Genomic DNA, 17,563 nt, shown 5'->3' with positions numbered 1-17,563 from the left:
GGGAATCCCAGGGCAGGATGCAGGGCCAGAGCCCCGCAAGTCCGTCAGTGACGCGGCAGGACGGGGGTGGGGGACCACGGACAACCCAGACGCGAGGTACACGAGTCTTGCTCCTCCCCGGACAGGGCGGGACAGGGAAGTCCCGCCCAGCAGGCCCCGGCCCTAGGCGGCCCCGAGGGCTGTGCCCGCCTCCTTCCTGCAGCTAAGACCCCGGGGCCCGGAGGGCGGGTCCAAGCCGAAGAAGAGAAGGAGGGGGAGAGGCTGGTGGGTCATGCCCTGGTCACCCCACGCCGCGCTCCTTAGGGACCTGGTCCTGGGCGTATTGGGCACCGCCGCCTTCCTGATCGACCTGGGCGCTGACCTATGGGCCGCGGGCCAGTACGTGCTCAGCGGTCGCTACCTGTGGGCCGCGCTGGTGCTGGCGCTGCTGGGCCTCGCCTCGGTCGCGATGCAGCTCTTCAGCTGGGTCTGGCTGCGCGCCGACCCCGCCGGCCTGCACGCTCCGCAGCCCCCGGGCCGCTGCCTGGCGCTGCTGCATCTCCTGCAGCTGGGCTACCTGTACAGGTGAGCGCCCCGCCCTCGGAAGGAGGGAGGGGGAACGGAGCCCAGCGGCACTTCCTGCAGCTGGGAAGAGGGTGGGGAGGAGAGGACCAGGACCCAGGAGAGGAAACTAAGCCCCTTGGGCACCTCTACCTACAGGTAAGCTCTCCGTCCCTTAAAGAGAGAGAGCTCCCGCTGACAACCCTCAGCGCTCATCTAGCCCTGCTCTTCCTGGCACAGGGGAAGAAACTGAGGCCCAGAGAAAAAAGGGAGGCTCATGGTTTGGAGTCAGACCTCTCTGGTATCCAGTCCTGGCTTTCTCGCCTGTGGCTTCATTCCTGCCTTTCTCTGAGCCTGGGTTTCCTCCTCTGTTAAAAGGAAGTAGTAATCTAGATTAGGGCTGGCAGGCGGGCCTGTTGTGAGGAGAGAGGGAAAACGCCTAGCCCGGCGCTTGGCACATGTTGGACTCTGTTGTGATGGCAAAGACCCCCAGACTCGGTTCAACACTAGGCTGTTCTTTTAGCTGTGGGTGGAGTCTTGGGCAAGTCACTTGACAACCCCCGCCCCGCCGCCGTCCCCCTCCTCCCCGCCCCATTCCGGTGGGGATGGTCATAGTTGGGGCCTCTGATGAGGATTGAAAAAAATGAGACCTGCAAAAACCCCCAGACTGAGCAAGAGGGCAGAGATGGGGTCTGACTCATCCTTGTCCCTGGAGCCAGCCTTTTCAGAACTGGCAGGGCCCTATAGAGTTGGGGAAACTGAAAGCCAGGGGTCAGTCCTGTGACGAAGTCAGGACGTGGTGTGGTCTGGGTTGGGATGGGGTGGCTGGAGCCAGGATTCACTCTTGGATGCATTTTTACAATTTCTGTCCAGATCTTGCCTTGACAAAGCTGCATCGATTCTCCAGGAGGGACAAGTGGAGCTTTGAATGTTGCAGTTTTGTCTGAGGGACCGGACGGGCATCAGTTAAACCTGGGGTGGGCAGGGAGGGGCACAGTTATTACGGTCCTGGCAGGTCTCAGTGAGCCCTGAGATCCGCAACTACGCCACGCATCCTCCCTTCCCTATTTCTGTTGAGCGTGAGGCAGACAGACTATATGGAGCTTTGGTTTAGAAACAGGGTCTCTGTTCCTGCCTGTGACTAGGCTGAGGCAGGGGACCAGAGGCAGAGGCTTCTGCTGAGAGAGAGCCCTGACCCAGGCCTGCCTGCCTGCTGCCTTAGTGTGTTGTCAAGTCCATTCAGGGGAAGTGTCAGTAACCAATGATGAATGAATTTGCAGTGAGTATATGGGCTCCCTTTCCTGTGGCCAACTGAGATCAGTTCTGAGTGGGCAAGACTTTGGTGCATCCTCTATTCCTGCCTCATGCCAGGGGGTCACCCAGGCCTGTCTGTCCACTCTGGACTCTTTTGACTCCGCCCTGGTCTCTGTCTCCACCACTCTGGTCAGGCTCTCATGCTTTCTCCCTGGACTGTTACGATAGCCTCTTAAATGGATCCCTGCTTCCAATCCAACCCCTCCCACCCTTCCTCCTCTCCACAGCTGTGGTGATTTTTCTAAAGCACAATCTGACTTATCTGCCTATGCTTAGAAGCTCTCAATGGCTCCCCTTCCCCATAGGATCCCAAGAAATTCTTAAGCATGCTAAAATTTGAGAACTAGCACCTTAGGCAATTTCATATGTCTTTCAAATTCAAACAGCTTTGGATCCAAATCCTGATTCCACCCTCATTAGCTCTTTGGTGCTGTTTCCCCATCTGTAAAATCGGGATGTTGTAGGGAGTAAAGGGGACAAGATTTGTGATGAGCTTGGGACATTGCCTGGCCAGCAGTAGTTGTGTTTATCCCCATTTTACAGATGAAGAAGCAAGTTCAGTGAGGTGAAGTCGCTTGCCCAAGGCCCCACAGCATGTTAGTGACAAGCTAGGATTGGAGGCTGTCTGCATCCACCCGATAGGTTAGGGGAGAGAGGAATAGCCGAGGACACTAACCTGGCCCCTTGGGGCATCTGTATGTGCCTAGGTGCGTGCAGGGGCTGCGGCAGGGGCTGTTGGTCTGGCAGCAGGAGGTGCCCTCCGACTTTGACATGGCCTACGCCGACTTCCTCTCCCTGGACATCAGCATGCTGCGACTCTTCGAGACCTTCTTGGAGACGACACCGCAGCTCACGCTGGTGCTGGCCATCATTCTGCAGAGCGGCCAGGTCGAGTACTACCAGTGTGAGTGACGCGCCCCCCTATGGCTTGGGAATGTTTCCTACAAATGTCAAAATGTTTTCACTCTTATAAGGGCTGCTTAGCAAATAGGAGAACATCCTTTAGTCAGGCAGGTCTGGCTTCAAATCCAAAGTCACTCTCTAGCCGTATGAGTTTGGACAAATGATTCAACCTGAGTATGGGTTTGTTCTCATCTGTAAAATGGACATCATAAATGATCCTACCTCATAGGGCTGATGAAAGGATTAAGTGGGGTGATGCATATGAAGCCTGGTGCATAATACATCTTAATTGTAATTTTTACTATTTTGAGGATAATGTTTACTATTTTGAAGATAAAGTGTGTAGGGTGCCTGACAGATAATAGACAATTTGTTAGTCAATAAACAATTTATTGAGCTCCTTCATACACTCAAGTTTTATTGAGCACCTTTGTGCCTGTCCCTGTGCCAAGGACACCACAGTGAACTGGGACACAGCCCCTGCCCTGCCAGGATGATAGACTGTAAAGCAGGTAGTTAAGTAACATGTGTTGAGTGATCTGAAAAGGGAGAGGCAGGTGGCCTCATAAACCAGGGGAAGTTTGTACAGTGAGGAGTGCTGGGAGGGTTTTCTCTTGTAAAAGGGAAGAGAATTGCCCAAGGTCACAGAGCCAGCTGGCGGCCCACCTAGGACTCCAACTGCCATCTGATTCGAGGTCCAGGGCTCCCCCTTCTCCTTTACCACCCCTACACACCTTGAGGGCCCCCTGCTGTACACACCACAGCCTCCCAAGGAACCAGTCCCCACTCTGCCATCACTTGCTGTGTGACCCAGACAGTCTTCCCCTCTCTGGCCTCAGTTTCCATGGCTGTTCAGGATGGAGGTTGGACTCAATCTTCCTTTCAGCTTGCTAATCCGAATCTGTAATATTAATTAAAAAAAAATACCAGTAATAGCAGCCGTCGTGATCGAGTGCCTGCTATTAGCCAGGCACTGTGCATAGTGCTTTATTGTCGTCACTGCTCACGTTCACAGCAGCCCTAGAGGGTGGTGCTGTATTTATCTCCATTTTACACAAGAGAAAAGAGGTGCAGAAAGGTGAAGTGATTTATCCTGGGACACACAGCACTCAGTGGGCACATATTTTTGTTTGTCTCTTTGAAGGCAGTGGGTGTCTAGGACTGGTCTATGCTGTGGTGAGGGTCAGGAAAGAGATGAATTCTCCCAACTTTTTATTTTTTATTATTTTATTTTATTTTATTTGTGAGGAAGATCGGCCCTGAGCTAACGTCTGCCAATCCTCCTCCTTTTAGCTGAGGAAGACTGGCCCTGGGCTAACATCCGTGCCCATCTTCCTCCACTTTATATGGGATGCCGCCACAGCATGGCTTGCCAAGCAGTGTGTTGGTGCGCGCCCAGGATCCGAACCGGCGAACCCCAGGCCGCCACAGCGGAGCATGTGCACTTAACTGCTTGCGCCACTGGGCCGGCCCCTCTCCCAACTTTTTATTTAGCAAACATTTATTCAGCTGCTATTATGTGCCAGGTACTGGGCTGCCCAGGGATCCCAGGGGAGAAGAATCTGTTTCCTACCCTGAAGGAGCTCAGAGATAAGGAAATAGATAATTGGGGTGTGATAAGACTCCAGGACTCCAGATAGAAGTGGATGGGGTGTTAGAGGAAACCTGATAGTGGAGTGGGCGGGGTGGGGTCAGGATGGGTGACTCTAGGGGCTATTGAAGCTGGAACTTGCAGGGTAAGGAGGAGGAGGCCAGGGGAAGTGGGGCATGTGCTCCTGGCCTACCGGTCATGGGCAAAGCTTGTCCAGGTCAGAGAATGCAGCGTGCTGGGCAAACTGGGAGAACTTCGGCCCTGCTGAGACCTAGGGGGTGGGGGTGGTTAGAAAGGACGATGGCCACAGATCTGATTCAGGCTGGGAGTGGGTTCTTGGCCCATAACAGGTTCCCAGTGAACACCTGTTGAATGGATGCGGTGGGAAGTGGGCAGAGAGGAAGCATTCTAGAGACATTTCAATGCTGCTTCCATTGCTTCCTGGAGGTCCTGGTGCTTCTAGTCCAGGGTGGGCAACCAGGAGGCAGGATAGGATCCCCACTGTAAACTTCGAGTCTGGGAAAATCAAGACCAGGGTCCAGTCTGAGTATGGAGGGGAGGGCAGTGGGGACGTTCCATCTGTAAGGCAGGGACATCCCTCCTGCCCTCAGGGCAGGTTCAGCCAGTGGCCTATTGCCATCCCATGGGATTCCCTGCTTCCTTTTTGGAGACTAAGAAAGAGGGAACTGGGACTATGGATTTTTAGACCTAAGAAAGGCTTGGGCTCTTCTGGGAAAGGAAGGGTTACAGGGCACTAGAAGATGCTCAGGGTGTGGCCAAGGCCCCGGGGTGCTGGATGCTGGGTGACGGGTGCAGATGGGGGTATATAAGTCACACTCTCTCATCCGTGAGAAATATCACCATGGTAGCTGAAATATCACCATGTACCTGAAAAGTACAGCTTAGTGGTGAAGGGCAGACTTCATATTTGGATCCAGCTCTGTTTTTGGTTGTGTGAACTTATTTAACAATCTCCAGCTTTAGTTTTCCCTTCAACAAATTGGGGGTTCTAATACCCAGCTCAGAATGGTTATGAGGGACCCCATGGTACCTGTGACCTCTGGGGAGCTCCAGGCAGCCTGCCAGCAGGGCTCACCTGTTTCCTCTTGCTCTTCGTAGGGGTCAGCATCTGCACGTCCTTCCTGGGTATCTCGTGGGCATTGCTTGACTACCACCGGGCCCTGCGCATCTGCCTCCCCTCCAAGGCCCTCCTGCGGCTGGGCTCCTCCGTGATCTACTTCCTGTGGAACCTGCTGTTGCTGTGGCCCCGAGTCCTGGTTGTGGCCCTGTTCTCAGCCCTCTTCCCCCGCTATGTGGCCCTGCACTTCTTGGGCCTGTGGCTGGTGCTGCTGTTCTGGGTCTGGCTTCAGGGCACAGACTTTATGCCAGATCCTTGCTCTGAGTGGCTGTACCGGGCGACAGTAGCCACCATCCTTTATTTCTCCTGGTTCAATGTAGCTGAGGGCCACACCCGAGGCCGCGCCACCATCCACCTGATGTTCCTTCTGAGTGACAGCATCCTCATGGTGGTCACCTGGGTGACTCATAGCCCCTGGCTGCCCAGTGGGGTCCTGCTGCAGATGCTGTTGCCTGTGGGCGGTGTCTGCTTCCTTTTGGGTCTTGTTCTGAGGCTTGTCTACTACTGCTGGCTGCACCCTAGCTGCCGCTGTGAGCCTGACCGAGTGGACGGGACCCGGGACCTCTGCTCCCTTGAGTGGCGTCAGCTGCCTCAGAACAGGCGCATGGCCCAGTTGGCTCAGAACTTTTTTCCCAAGACTAGGGATGAGGCTGCTTTGCCATGGAAGGGAGAGGTGAATGGAGTCCTTTGAGGCAGGGCCAGACCTAGCCAGGGGACAGAAGGACAGATGGAATCAATTGGTAGAATACAGAAGATAAGCTAATTATGCTGCTATGGGCCTTGATTCTCTCAACAAGCACTTGCTGCCTGATCTGGAGGCACAGGAGACCCGAGTTGAGTAAGATAGAGAGAGGCCTGCCTTCAAGGATGAGAATGGCTGGGCCCTGGAGGGTCAAGGGCCCCGATTATGTACAAGACACTTTGGGAGGAAAGAAGAGACCCCCTTTTTTCTTCCCCTGCAACCAGTATAGCTGGTGCCCCATAGCATCCCAGCGTTCGTATTTTCACCTCCCTGGCCACCTCTCAAATAATTGGTGGAGGTGCTGTCCCACCCTTTGGTTCCCCTGTCCTGGGCTAGAAGGCCCCAGGACCTCCAGGATATATTCTCTAGAATTCTTCCTCCCCTTCCCCACCCACCCCAGTCATTCAGTTCATTCAACCAGTGTTTACTGGGAGCATTTTATGTGCCAGGAACATCATTCTATCCTGGAACCTGGAACAAGATCAGCTGCCACCCCTGCTTCATCCCTTGCCCTTTCCAGCTGCTGCTGAGTAGGCTCATGCTGGAAGCCAGGGATGCCCAACTGGCTGGCCCCTGTCAGCCCCTCCAAGGCCTTAGTGCAGCTGGTCCAGCCTCTGCCTCTGCTCTCAAGGGGCTACCTTTCAACCAAGTGCCTTGTGAACCTGTGGTCTGGGCCATGGCTCAGCCCGTTGAGTATTTTTTATACTTTAGCCAGTGTACTTTCTACCTCAGAGTCTATGTGAGAGGAAAAGAAGGCGTGTGCTTATGTCTCTCTGCAAGTGAGACACACGTTTGTGTTGTTTTGTTGAACAGTATTATTAAGTTATTAAAACCTCACGAAATCCTCCAACCTAGTTGTGTCATTAAACTAAATCTACTGCAGACTTCAAAGCTGCCTGGAAAGAAGGGGTCAGGGATACGAAGTCCAGGCCGGTAAAAGCCTGGGACCAGAGAAGAAGCGGGCTGGCGTAGGCAGGACTTCTCAACCTTGTTTTCCGAGTTTCAGGAGCTGGTGAGCCAGTGTGGGGTTGATCGTTCAGGTGGGCATCAGAACCCACATGTGGACTGACTAGTGACTCTTAACCAGCTCTGCTGCTGGGACTGGCAGGAGTAGTTACAAACACCTTGAGTATCAGCAAGTGAATACGAGAGCCCAGGTGAAGAAAGGTCTTTTTGCTGGGAGCTCAGGGAGGGCGTGAGTGATGAGGTGGCTTAGGGGATGTGGATGTGGGCACTGTGGTTTGGAGAAACAAGGAACAGGAAAAGGGCACTGGAGACAGAAGAAAAGGATGCAGTCACCACTGTGCTAGGACCCAGGATAGTCTCAGTTCCGTTAGTCATTGATTCTAGTGGAGGCACAAACAGGATGAGTAAAACTGTATCATAATGTTAAGTGCTAAAAGAAAAATAAGATTGGGAAGGGGACGGGAGGGAGAGAGAGAGAGAGAGTGTGTGTGTGTGTTGTGAGAGGGAGTGGCAATTTTATATAGAATGGCTGAGGAAGGCCTCCCTGAGAAACCGATAAGCCCTAAAAGGAGGTCAGGATGAGAGCCACGCAGATGCGCTTTATCGCAGACATCAAGTCAGCAGTGACTGGGTGAAGGAGGGCTTGTAGCAGCTCTGTTGGCCTGGAACCAAGGATGACACAGAGCTGAGGGTTGGGAGCAGGGAGAGGCTCTGGGAGGATGCTGCTGGTGCTTTTTACATACATAGAATGGTAGAGGCAGAAAGGATCTCCAAGGTCATTCAGTCCAGTGATTTCCAGACCTGAATTTCATGGGCCAGTAGAATGGCCAACATGGTTGCCAACTTAATTTTAACAAAAAAGGACATAAAAACTACCGTTATTTTTATCATCTCATAAAAGAAAGGCTATAATGGCCTTGGAAAATTACCGTTCTTTTTTTTTTTTTTTTTTGGTGAGGAAGATTGGCCCTGAGCTAACATCTGCCAATCCTCCTCTTTTTGCTGAGGAAGACTGGCCCTGGGCTAACATCCGTGCCCATCTTCCTCCACTTTATATGGGATGCTGCCACAGCATGACTTGCCAAGCAGTGCATCGGTGCGCGCCCGTCGGTGCACGCCCGGGATCTGAACCGGCGAACCCTGGGCCGCCGCAGCGGAGCATGTGCATTTAACCGCTTGCACCACCAGGCCGGCCCCGAAAATTACCGTTCTTTTAATTGAAAACATAACACACATAAAAGTGAAATCATTATCACTTTCCTCAACTCATAGGGAATATGAAGGGTTCAGACCCCAGAGGGTGTGCTGAGTGCCCACTATAGCCTTGGACACAGGTCCTAAGGGTTTCACTAGAATATTTGCTATGTTTACTTTTCCACACTTCTTCCTGTCATATGTTAAGAAGATTAGGCTCAAGGGAGATGCCATAGATACCAAAAGAGAAGATGTGTTTTAGACAATTCCCCACTTTGCCCTGAGAAAATCCAAAAAAAAGTGTTTTTAATTTTTTGGCTAAGCTTTCAACTATACTCTCCAGATGAAATTTTCAAATGGTGGTGATATGCAATTAAATCCAAACAATGTATAGAAGTGTACTATATGGAACTGTGGAATTTAGCAGTCACTTCATTTGTATACAGTTTTAAAGTCTACAGAATCAAGAATTTTACAAAGATGACAGTGACATTACTTGCAGTTAGTTAGAAATTTGCTTTGAAGGGCTGGCCCGATGGTGTAGCGGTTAAGTTCACGTGCTCCACTTTGGCGGCCTGGAGTTCGCAGGTTCGGATCCTGGGCACGGACCTATGCACCACTCATCAAGCTATGCTGTGGCAGCATCCCACATACAAAAGAGAGGAAGATGGGCATGGATGTTAGCTCAGAGCTGATCTTTCTCAGCAAAAAGAGGATTGGCAACAGATGTTAGCTCAAGGCCAATGTTCCTCAACCCCATCTCCCCCCAAAAAGAAAATTTCCTTTGAAGATTTCCATCAGGAAGTTAAGTTTTTTAAATGTCAAGAAAATTTTTTGTTTTTTTGTGAGGAAGATCAGCTCTGTGCTAACACCCATGCCAATCCTCCTCTTTTTGCTGAGGAAGACTGGCCCTGGGCTAACATCTGTGCCCATCTTCCTCTACTTTATATGGGACACCGCCACAGCATGGCTTCACAAGCGGTGCAGCGGTGCGCGCCCGGGATCCGAACCAGCCAACCCCGGGCCACCGCAGCCCCGGAGTGCGCGCACTTAACGGCTGCGCCACTGGGCCGGCCCCTAGAAAGTTGTTTTTGAAGAATAAAAAACCTCCTGACTTACTAATTTTTACCTGTCAGCAAAAGGTTTTTGAGAAATGTGCAGATGTTATACTGATTGGAGGAGGAGACGGAAATGTTTCCTCTTTGGGCTTGAAAAGCAATCAGTACTCTAATATTTGTACTTATGACCAAGTTAGGATATAGCAACTAATAAGTTTGCTTCACCTACAGTGTGGTTCAAAATGTGCACCTTCTGATGAAAAGATTTAATGCCTAGAACACAAGGCAACCCTCTCTTTTCTGGGGGAATTAATTTGGGGAAAAATATATCTTATAGTCTGACATGTACTTGGAAGCTAGAACTGAATTCTAGTAGCCTTCATTGGAATAAAATGCAAAAGGATTCTTGACTGTTTTCCAGACTAGTGAGGGACAGCCAGACCCAAATCTGAAAAAATGAAAGGAGAAACAGTAGTTGATGTGACATGAAATCAGGCCAAATCAAACAAGGTTTGATATCAGTTTGTCAGTTTTATTGCTTTTGCATCTTAAGCTCAGCACAGCAAGGTATTGATTTTTCTCTTTAATAATTAAATTTCAGTACATTTGACAGCAAATGAAATCTCTTATTATTCCAGTCCTAAACTTTAAAAAGCAATATATTTTAGAAACAGTTAAGAAATAAACTTTTCCTTGCAAGTTATTTTAAAATATGTATTTTTCCATGAACATTTATTTGTACTAAGTGGTTAGTTATTTTGTTTTTAATTTTTTGGTGAAATCAATGACTCAGTTATTGAAAGGGTGCCATCTTTCTAATGAGCTCTTCATATTTTTTATGAAGCCTTACTTAGAGCCTACTCAGCTGGGCAATTGGGCTGATCCTATTCAGAAAAGACACAGGAGCAAACCGTATAGAAAATAAAAACTTTATTTTTTCAAGTTTATAAGATAGTTCCCATTACATATAACATTATGGTCAAGGAGTCTACAGCCACGAATGCCCGCAGTCACATAAATATATCCAACCAATAATGCCTTTTCTTGCTACATGAGGCATCTGAAGTCCAGAGGGTCATGTTTTGAGTAGAAGTCGTCCTTAATGGGATGGCTCCTGTCAGTGCATTAGGAAGCAGCCAAGGAGCCTCGCTTGCTAGAGCTGTCTGACAAGAGGAGAGGAAGGGACAGAGGGCCTGCTGATGCGGGATGGGACAGAACTAGATTTTCTCTTGTGGTTTAAAATATTTTAGAATCTCAGAATTCAGATTTGGCTTCTGTAGGATGAATATCTGGGGAGTTCCAACTTTTGGATGAAAATCAATTTAGTGGTAAAAAAACAGAAGCTTGCTTAAGAGGGGCCCTAACTGCCCCTTTCTGCAGGAGCAAGGAGAGGAAGCCCCCAAGCTGATCACCCTTTGTCTTAGACCATTGCTCTCAGGAAAAGGAAGAATGTGGCTCTGCCCCTATATTCCTCTTCCCTGTGGTTCAGTGGCACTGACACCCATTCAAGGTATTCATATCTAGAAGCTCCATATGGTGCAGCTGGAGTTCACCAATCAGATTCACTGGGAGCTTTAAAGCTGAGTTTGTGTAAACTGCGAACAAGCTGTGGCAGAGGTCTCCTGGGACACTAGCTTTGCCCCACAACTTGCAGAGCAGAAGACAGGAACACCCCAAACCAAATAAAAGCCCAAATAGGCATCTAAATCTGGAGCAGGCATTCATTCTCCTGGACACCACCAGCTGCCCCAGGGGCACTGGACAGGGTGATGCTAAGGCACAGTCAATTTTACATTCGAAAGTCAAGTCACCTCTTAAATCCAGGACACACCTGACAATTCCAGATCCTCTACTAGAGACAGCTCTCACCATGAAGTGTGCAGACCCATCTTATGGAACCCACAGTGCCCAGCTGGGGGAAAGATTCATCATGTGGCTAATTAGGAACTCTTTCTAGTAAAGAGACCTGCCCCCTTGATGAAAGGATGCACAGTATCCTTTGGCTCTCAGCTTCCAAGAGCTCTCGGTGCTACCCACTTATTTTCCTTTCCAGATCTTTGTGCTGGGGAGGAAAACAGGATCAAAGAAGAGCACTATGTTCTCTGGACAATTCATTTTAGAAAGAGGAGCCAGGAAGCTCCCATTTTCTGTCTGCCCTCTAAACGAGGGCAGCAACAACCAGAAAAGAGCAGAGGCTGCTCTCCTCAGAAAGCTTCCTCACCTCTCTTAGCCAATTTCAAGTTCCTTTTGCAAAGACCTAAGCTGGGCACTCGGGGCAGGAGGGAAAAAGGCCATTTTGAGAAAAAGAGTCCAAGTCATATTCTGGGAATAAAGAGCTTCTCCCAAAGGGCAGGGAGAGAGAAGTGTTTGTGTGTGGACCTGTGTGCATGATGGGGGTACCACTCCACAGCCTCACAAGCCTGAAGCACAGCACCAACAGGGTCACTTACATCCAGGGCAAGAAACCAACAGCTATACTGCCAGCACCGAGAGGGCTTGGGGCCTAGAAGAAAAGACCCATCCTAGAGCTTTCTAAGATCAATTATCAAGCAAGGCAGAGCAGCAACTGGGCAGCTATGCTGAATACAGACCAGGGAAGGTTGGCATCTGACTACATAACCCCGTCCCCTCCCCCACCCCATCAATGGAAACAAGGCCAAAAAGGCAGGTAAGTAATGAGCACTGACTTCAGCTCCTCCCCACAAACCTCTTCCCTAAAATTGTGAGTCATGAAGCACTTTCTCAATCAGTTCTGAAGGAATGTGTATACCAGCCTTTCTCTGCTGCTATCTGGGTGACCTGGCGTTGGAAGGAGTTTGGCCTCTGTGCTGCAACATCTCTGGAAATGGATATGCAAAATCTCTGGGGACAAGCAATTATAGCTGGGGCTGGTCAAGTGATGCCTCCTACTGAAGACCCAGACTGCATTTCTCTGAGGTGCCTATATAATCACCTCTCTCTGTGCAGCCTGGGAGAGGCTGAACTTCCTCAGCTCTAAGGAATTTTATCCTGCTCAAGCAGACGCCCAGGTAGGTCTTGGAAGGATGGAGCATCCACAAACATAGCTGGGCTGTAAGGCTGGGACTAGTGCCTGGCACCTGCCAATCTTCTCAGAAGTCAGGCTGAGAGAGATCCTGCATTTGGCCCAGGATTAAGTTTTCAGGCATGGAGTAGGGGATCCAGCACTCTCATTTAAATCAGGAAAGTCTTTCTGGCCCTTTAGTTTCCCATTTTAGATTGGAATTTGAAAAGTGGGAAGAGTGTTCCATGGGAAAATTGGATTTTGATCACAACAATCTCCTCTTCAGTTTCAGACAGAGATCTGGGTAAATATATGCCCAGAATACCCTTCATAGGCCTTAAAGGCTTCAAAGGAAGTCAAACACTTTGGTAGTTTTGGCCAAAATGTAGTTATACGCCTGTTCTTAGACTTAATTTAAATTCTTGGGTCCAAAGCCCAGGGTTTGGCCAGAGCTGTATGGAGGTGATGTGAGGTACAGAGGGCAGGAAAGGGGCAAAAGCCCAGCACTGATGACTAAGAAGGATGAGAAGGCTGTAGGGGTGAGCATCCGCAGGAGGAAAAGGTGAAATCTTGTTTCAAGAGCCAAAGAAGCAGAAATTCATAAGAAGCCTTAGTCCCTTCTCTCCAGTTTGGAGGTAAGCCCCCTGGGACACAGTCTTTGAATGAAAGAGTCAAGCTGAATGCTTAGAATTTACTGTCTAAGAGGAGGAGTTTCCAGGGTTGTGCCATTTGGTAAAAGGGGAAGAGCAACTGGAAAGGGGACTGAGGCTTCCAAGATGGGAAATATCAAAGTCTAAAGTTAATCAGTGTCCAGTGCCCCACAGTTCCGCAAACTAGGAGATGGAAGAATGGAAGAAAACCATCCTAGAGAGCAGACCACTGGAGCAGCTAAAGAGGTGCTACTGTCACAGAGAGGTATTTTAGATATTTTAATTACTATTTTCCAAGGAAATTTTACATACCCCTTTCTTGCTAGAAAAAGAAAGGAGGGAAAACCTGCTTCAGAGACCAGACCCTTGCCTATAAAAATAACATATACATTCACTGGGAATATGTTCTACAGCTAAGGAGATTATAAAGACTGCAAGAGATGTTATTATAAAAGTCTGCCACGTTCATCCTATCACCACAAGTTAATAGCAGTTCTCAATCTGGTCATGGACTACGAGTGCAACTCTGCCCCAAGATTTTCCTTTTCTTTTTCTTCATTTTTTGAAACAAAATAAAACAAAACAAAAACCAGAAGAATTAAAAGCACTGTAGCTGTGGTGAGTCAATTGTTCTCTCTCAATCCAAATGTCTCCTGCTTCTGTACAAGGATGAACACGGGCTGCTGTTTACTCTTAGCAAAAGTAAGCTTCGTCCCTTGCGGCTGTTGGTTCTGACTGTGTTCGCGCCAGCATTCCACGCAGAAAGAGAGAGAGAGATTTCCCAGTTGGTTCCGGTCTCTAGCTCCCTTCAGGAGTGAAAAGGAGCTCATGGGGAAGGCTCTTCATTCCAGTTCTTAGAGAAAATCAAGCTCCAAAGCCTGGTGGAGGGACACTAGGTCTCCATGGTTTGTGATTCTCCAGAAAGGCATGTTGTGCTGGAAGAGAGGGGGGATAGCTGGTTAACCCAACTTCTTTTGGGAGCTTATATTTATCCATACCCCTTCCTCCACAGACTTCCCCCAAGGTACTCGGTAACCCTCTCTGTTCCTGCCCACCTCATAGGGCTCTCATAAGGATTAAATAAGTCATATGTATAAGGACTTTGTACACCATAGGACACTTAACAAATGTGAGAGATTTTTATTAGGTTTCAGTGGTAACTCTGTGCTTTTATGAGATATATACTTGTTCTAGCTACTATGGAGGGTCTTAAGGATCAAATAAAACGACCCACATAAGAAATTAGTATTAATGTTTCCTTACAGATGGTCAATTTCCTATAAGTTTCAGAGCTACAAGGCTCAAATCTTGTCCATGACCAAGATGCAGAATGTACAGATCTGCAAAATAATAATCCTATTATGTGGTCAGAATCATGTCCAGAATACTGTGCCATATAAATAATATATAATATATACAATATAATATATAATAATATAAATAATATAAAATAAAAGCCACATTTTAAATAAGGGCTTTGAAAAATGCAAGTGTTGGAAATCATGTTCTATGAAGCTGAAGGAAATTAGCTTTACCGATCATCTTGTTCAAACTGGTTGCAAGTTTCCAAGAATACTAAAGTCCTAGAACAGTTCTTTTGGCAGGTAGCTCAGTGTTTTCTCAAGCCTGTTGCTCACCCACATTTAAAGCTTTTAATATACAGAATGAGAAGCAGACTTGTTATGTTGTGCTCAGGAATGCCATACTAGGACTAGGATGTGAAAGTTAGAGATATAATTTTAGTTCAATGGAAGGAGGAACATCCTAACAACTTGGAAGACCCCACAGTAGAACAGGGAAGTAGAACTGGGAAGCCCTCTTCTCATCCTTGGGTATATTCAAGTAAGGACTAGAAAGTCTTCTGTCAAAGAGGCTGCAGAAAAGATCCCTCACAGGGTAGAGATTGAACTGGATAGAGAGCTCTAAAATATTTTCCAATGGATATATTCTATGGTAGATGATTATAAGCATCAGCTTAGAGACACCAACTCTGCTAATGACTTGAGCTGTTCTTTATCTCCCCCACTCCCTTCTTCTTCAGACCAAGAAGCACTAATGCCTATACCCACTAGTTTCTTTGCCAGAGAGTCAACAAGCACTTTAGAATCAAAGCTTCAGAGATAATATGTGAAAAAAAAATCAAGGTCCTTGAATTGCCACATAAAGTGGCAAATGAAAACACAATGAGGTAATAATGCCAATTGATTACCAATCTCATAGTTCATTAATAATTGTTGAAAGTTTGTATGTTAACTGGATGAAGAAAATCCAGACAGGGGGTCCTAGCTGGCAACCCACTGCCTTCAAGTCCAAGAAACAGAGTTGCTGGAAGAAAACTTGGGTAAAGAGGAAAAGAACTTCTGTAGATCCATTTAGCAGATGAGGAAACTCAAAGAGGATAAGTAAATTGTCCAAAGTCACATAGCTAATAAATGGATGAGATTTGAACCCATCTGATTTTAGATTCCATAGCCAAGACTCTTTCATCCACTGTTTCCTATATTAGGGATGACCTGGAGTAGCAGTTAAAGTCCAGCACACTCCGGGTTCATGCTGAGGCAGCGATCCATATACAAAATAGAGGAAGACTGGCACAGATGTTAGCTCAGGGCCAATCTTCCTCAGCAAAAAAAAAAAAAAAAAAAAAGTGATGACCTGGAGCTGGGACCTGCATAGTGAGGAAGTTAACATCAGAACAATCTTTCCAGGGTTCAGAAGAAAGGAGTTTCTCTAAACAGTGCCTAATTGATTGTACTGGAATTTGAGAATCTGAAGACTGGAAAAGTCAGAGTGATTTGCCTTTTTGTAGTCAAGTCTCATGCTCCTGAGAAGGCACTGCCCTCTACGATGAAGATGGGGGATGGGGCCCACACTGGGTTTAATGATGGGGGTCTCTGTAGCAGGGCTGAAAGATTTTAAGATTTTTGAGTAGCAGGGAGGAGGGAAAAGGGGAAGACCTAACAACTTATAGGGAAAACTCCATTTGGGGAACAAATGACCCTCTTTCTCTTTCTTTAAAGAAAAATGGGAGAGGAAAAGGAGGAAGAGAAAACACCGTAAATGCACACCAGATTGCTAAGATTTCTGAGTTTTACTGTTTTTCTAACTGCTCAGTGCATTCCTACATAGACTATTTTCTTTACCATGGTTACCTGTTTGGCTGCAATTTCTTCATCTCGTCCATCTCCAATCACTACGTATGTGACTTTCTTACCAAACCTTGACACAATTCTCTCAAAGCAGCTCTCCTTACCTGATGAGAAAAAGAAATTTCCTATTAGAACATTCCTCCCCATCTTTTTTTCAACACCAAAGAAAAGGGCTGCTGTTAGATTCACCTGCCTATGCTTAGACAAAATAAGTTGCAGTCCATGTAGTTTGCTTGGTGGGGAGTAGGGGTGGCAGCTAGAGATCCAGTAGGCCCTCTGCACAAAGAATGTGAAATTATGCCATTAAAACAACAACAGACTTTCTAGGCATTGTGTTTTCTACGTTATTTTAACCTTCACACTGAGGGTGAAGTCCCTAAAATCTTAGTGTGGGGGAATTTTTATAAATGGGAGGCTAGAGGGCCTAGCCAGTGTGATAGCTGTGCACACCCCCTCCCTCTTCCATATCTCCTGTACTTTACAGCTTACAAAGCAGTTTTCAAGTTATTCCTTCATTTAATTCTCAAAATAATCCAGTGAGATGGGTACCATGCCCTATTTTACAGACGAAAATGGGGCCCAAGGGATTACTGACTTGCCCCAGATCACAAACAAGCTAGTAGCTAGACTTTGGGCTTCTGACTCCAAGTCTAGGCTCTGGCCATTGTGCCATGATGAAAGGATGATTTTTGAAGGGAAACTATTGTAGTGCAGGAAAGAGAAGTGAAAGCATAAGGCCCTGATTTCTTGTTAGTTATAAGTAATAGGCAAACAGTCATTTCCCTCCAATTCTTCATTTTCCAGAAACAGTCCTAGGCATTGGCCTTACGTCTTTCAGCAGGGGAGGAGCCCCAGAGTACCAAAGAATATGGCAGCAACATTTGCCACATCCAGAATTTCTTCATTGTTGTACGTTGTAACTACAACTGAGCTAACGTATCACTGAAATGGACTTTGGGAAATGAGTGATTTATTTAAGACGTACATTTTTTTTTCTTTTGGTGAGGAGGATTGGCCCTGAGCTAACATCTGTGCCAAACTTCCTCTATTTTGTATGTAGGATGCCACCACAGCATGGCTTGATGAATGGTGTAGGTCTGCACCCGGGATCTGAAACTGTGAACCCTGGGCTGCTGAAGTGGAGCATGTGAACTTAACCAGTATGCCACCAGGCCAGCCCCAAAATGGGTGATTTAAATCCACTGCAGACAGTTCTGAGTATCTGTCTAATGTGGGTGGCAGTGTATCAAAATTCACATTCTACCTGGAAACAACACCTAAAACATGCACAGATGA

At 47.8% G+C, this 17,563-nt stretch overlaps 2 protein-coding genes across 8 annotated transcripts in view; one reads left to right on the top strand and one right to left on the bottom strand.

Moving 5' to 3' along the window:
- The first annotated feature begins 122 nt into the window (after positions 1–122).
- On the top strand, positions 123–7,119 carry XKR8 (XK related 8). The gene is made up of 3 exons (XM_004425822.3): positions 123–564; positions 2,562–2,758; positions 5,468–7,119. Exons 1-3 carry the CDS (start codon positions 272–274, stop codon positions 6,175–6,177), a joined length of 1,200 nt encoding a protein of 399 aa, XP_004425879.2. The 5' UTR covers positions 123–271; the 3' UTR covers positions 6,178–7,119.
- A 3,240-nt stretch (positions 7,120–10,359) lies between these two features.
- EYA3 (EYA transcriptional coactivator and phosphatase 3) overlaps positions 10,360–17,563 on the bottom strand; it is a 101,168-nt gene continuing 93,964 nt past the window's right edge. For all 7 annotated transcript variants that reach the window (XM_004425823.3, XM_014784056.2, XM_087446459.1 and 4 more), the window contains 2 exons: positions 16,271–16,371; positions 10,360–14,053 (listed from right to left, as the gene is read on the bottom strand). In XM_004425823.3, the coding sequence (XP_004425880.1) occupies positions 13,973–14,053; positions 16,271–16,371 (182 nt within the window). In that variant the 3' untranslated portion in view covers positions 10,360–13,972. The remainder of the gene's footprint in view (positions 14,054–16,270; positions 16,372–17,563) is intronic.

Source organism: Ceratotherium simum, chromosome 22, assembly GCF_057802395.1.
Source record: "Ceratotherium simum simum isolate JZ-2026a chromosome 22, ASM5780239v1, whole genome shotgun sequence".
In the NCBI taxonomy this organism is placed as follows: domain Eukaryota; kingdom Metazoa; phylum Chordata; class Mammalia; order Perissodactyla; family Rhinocerotidae; genus Ceratotherium; species Ceratotherium simum.
The sequence above is the reverse complement of the archived record's forward strand: the minus strand, read 5'-3'. Positions and strand labels throughout refer to the sequence as shown.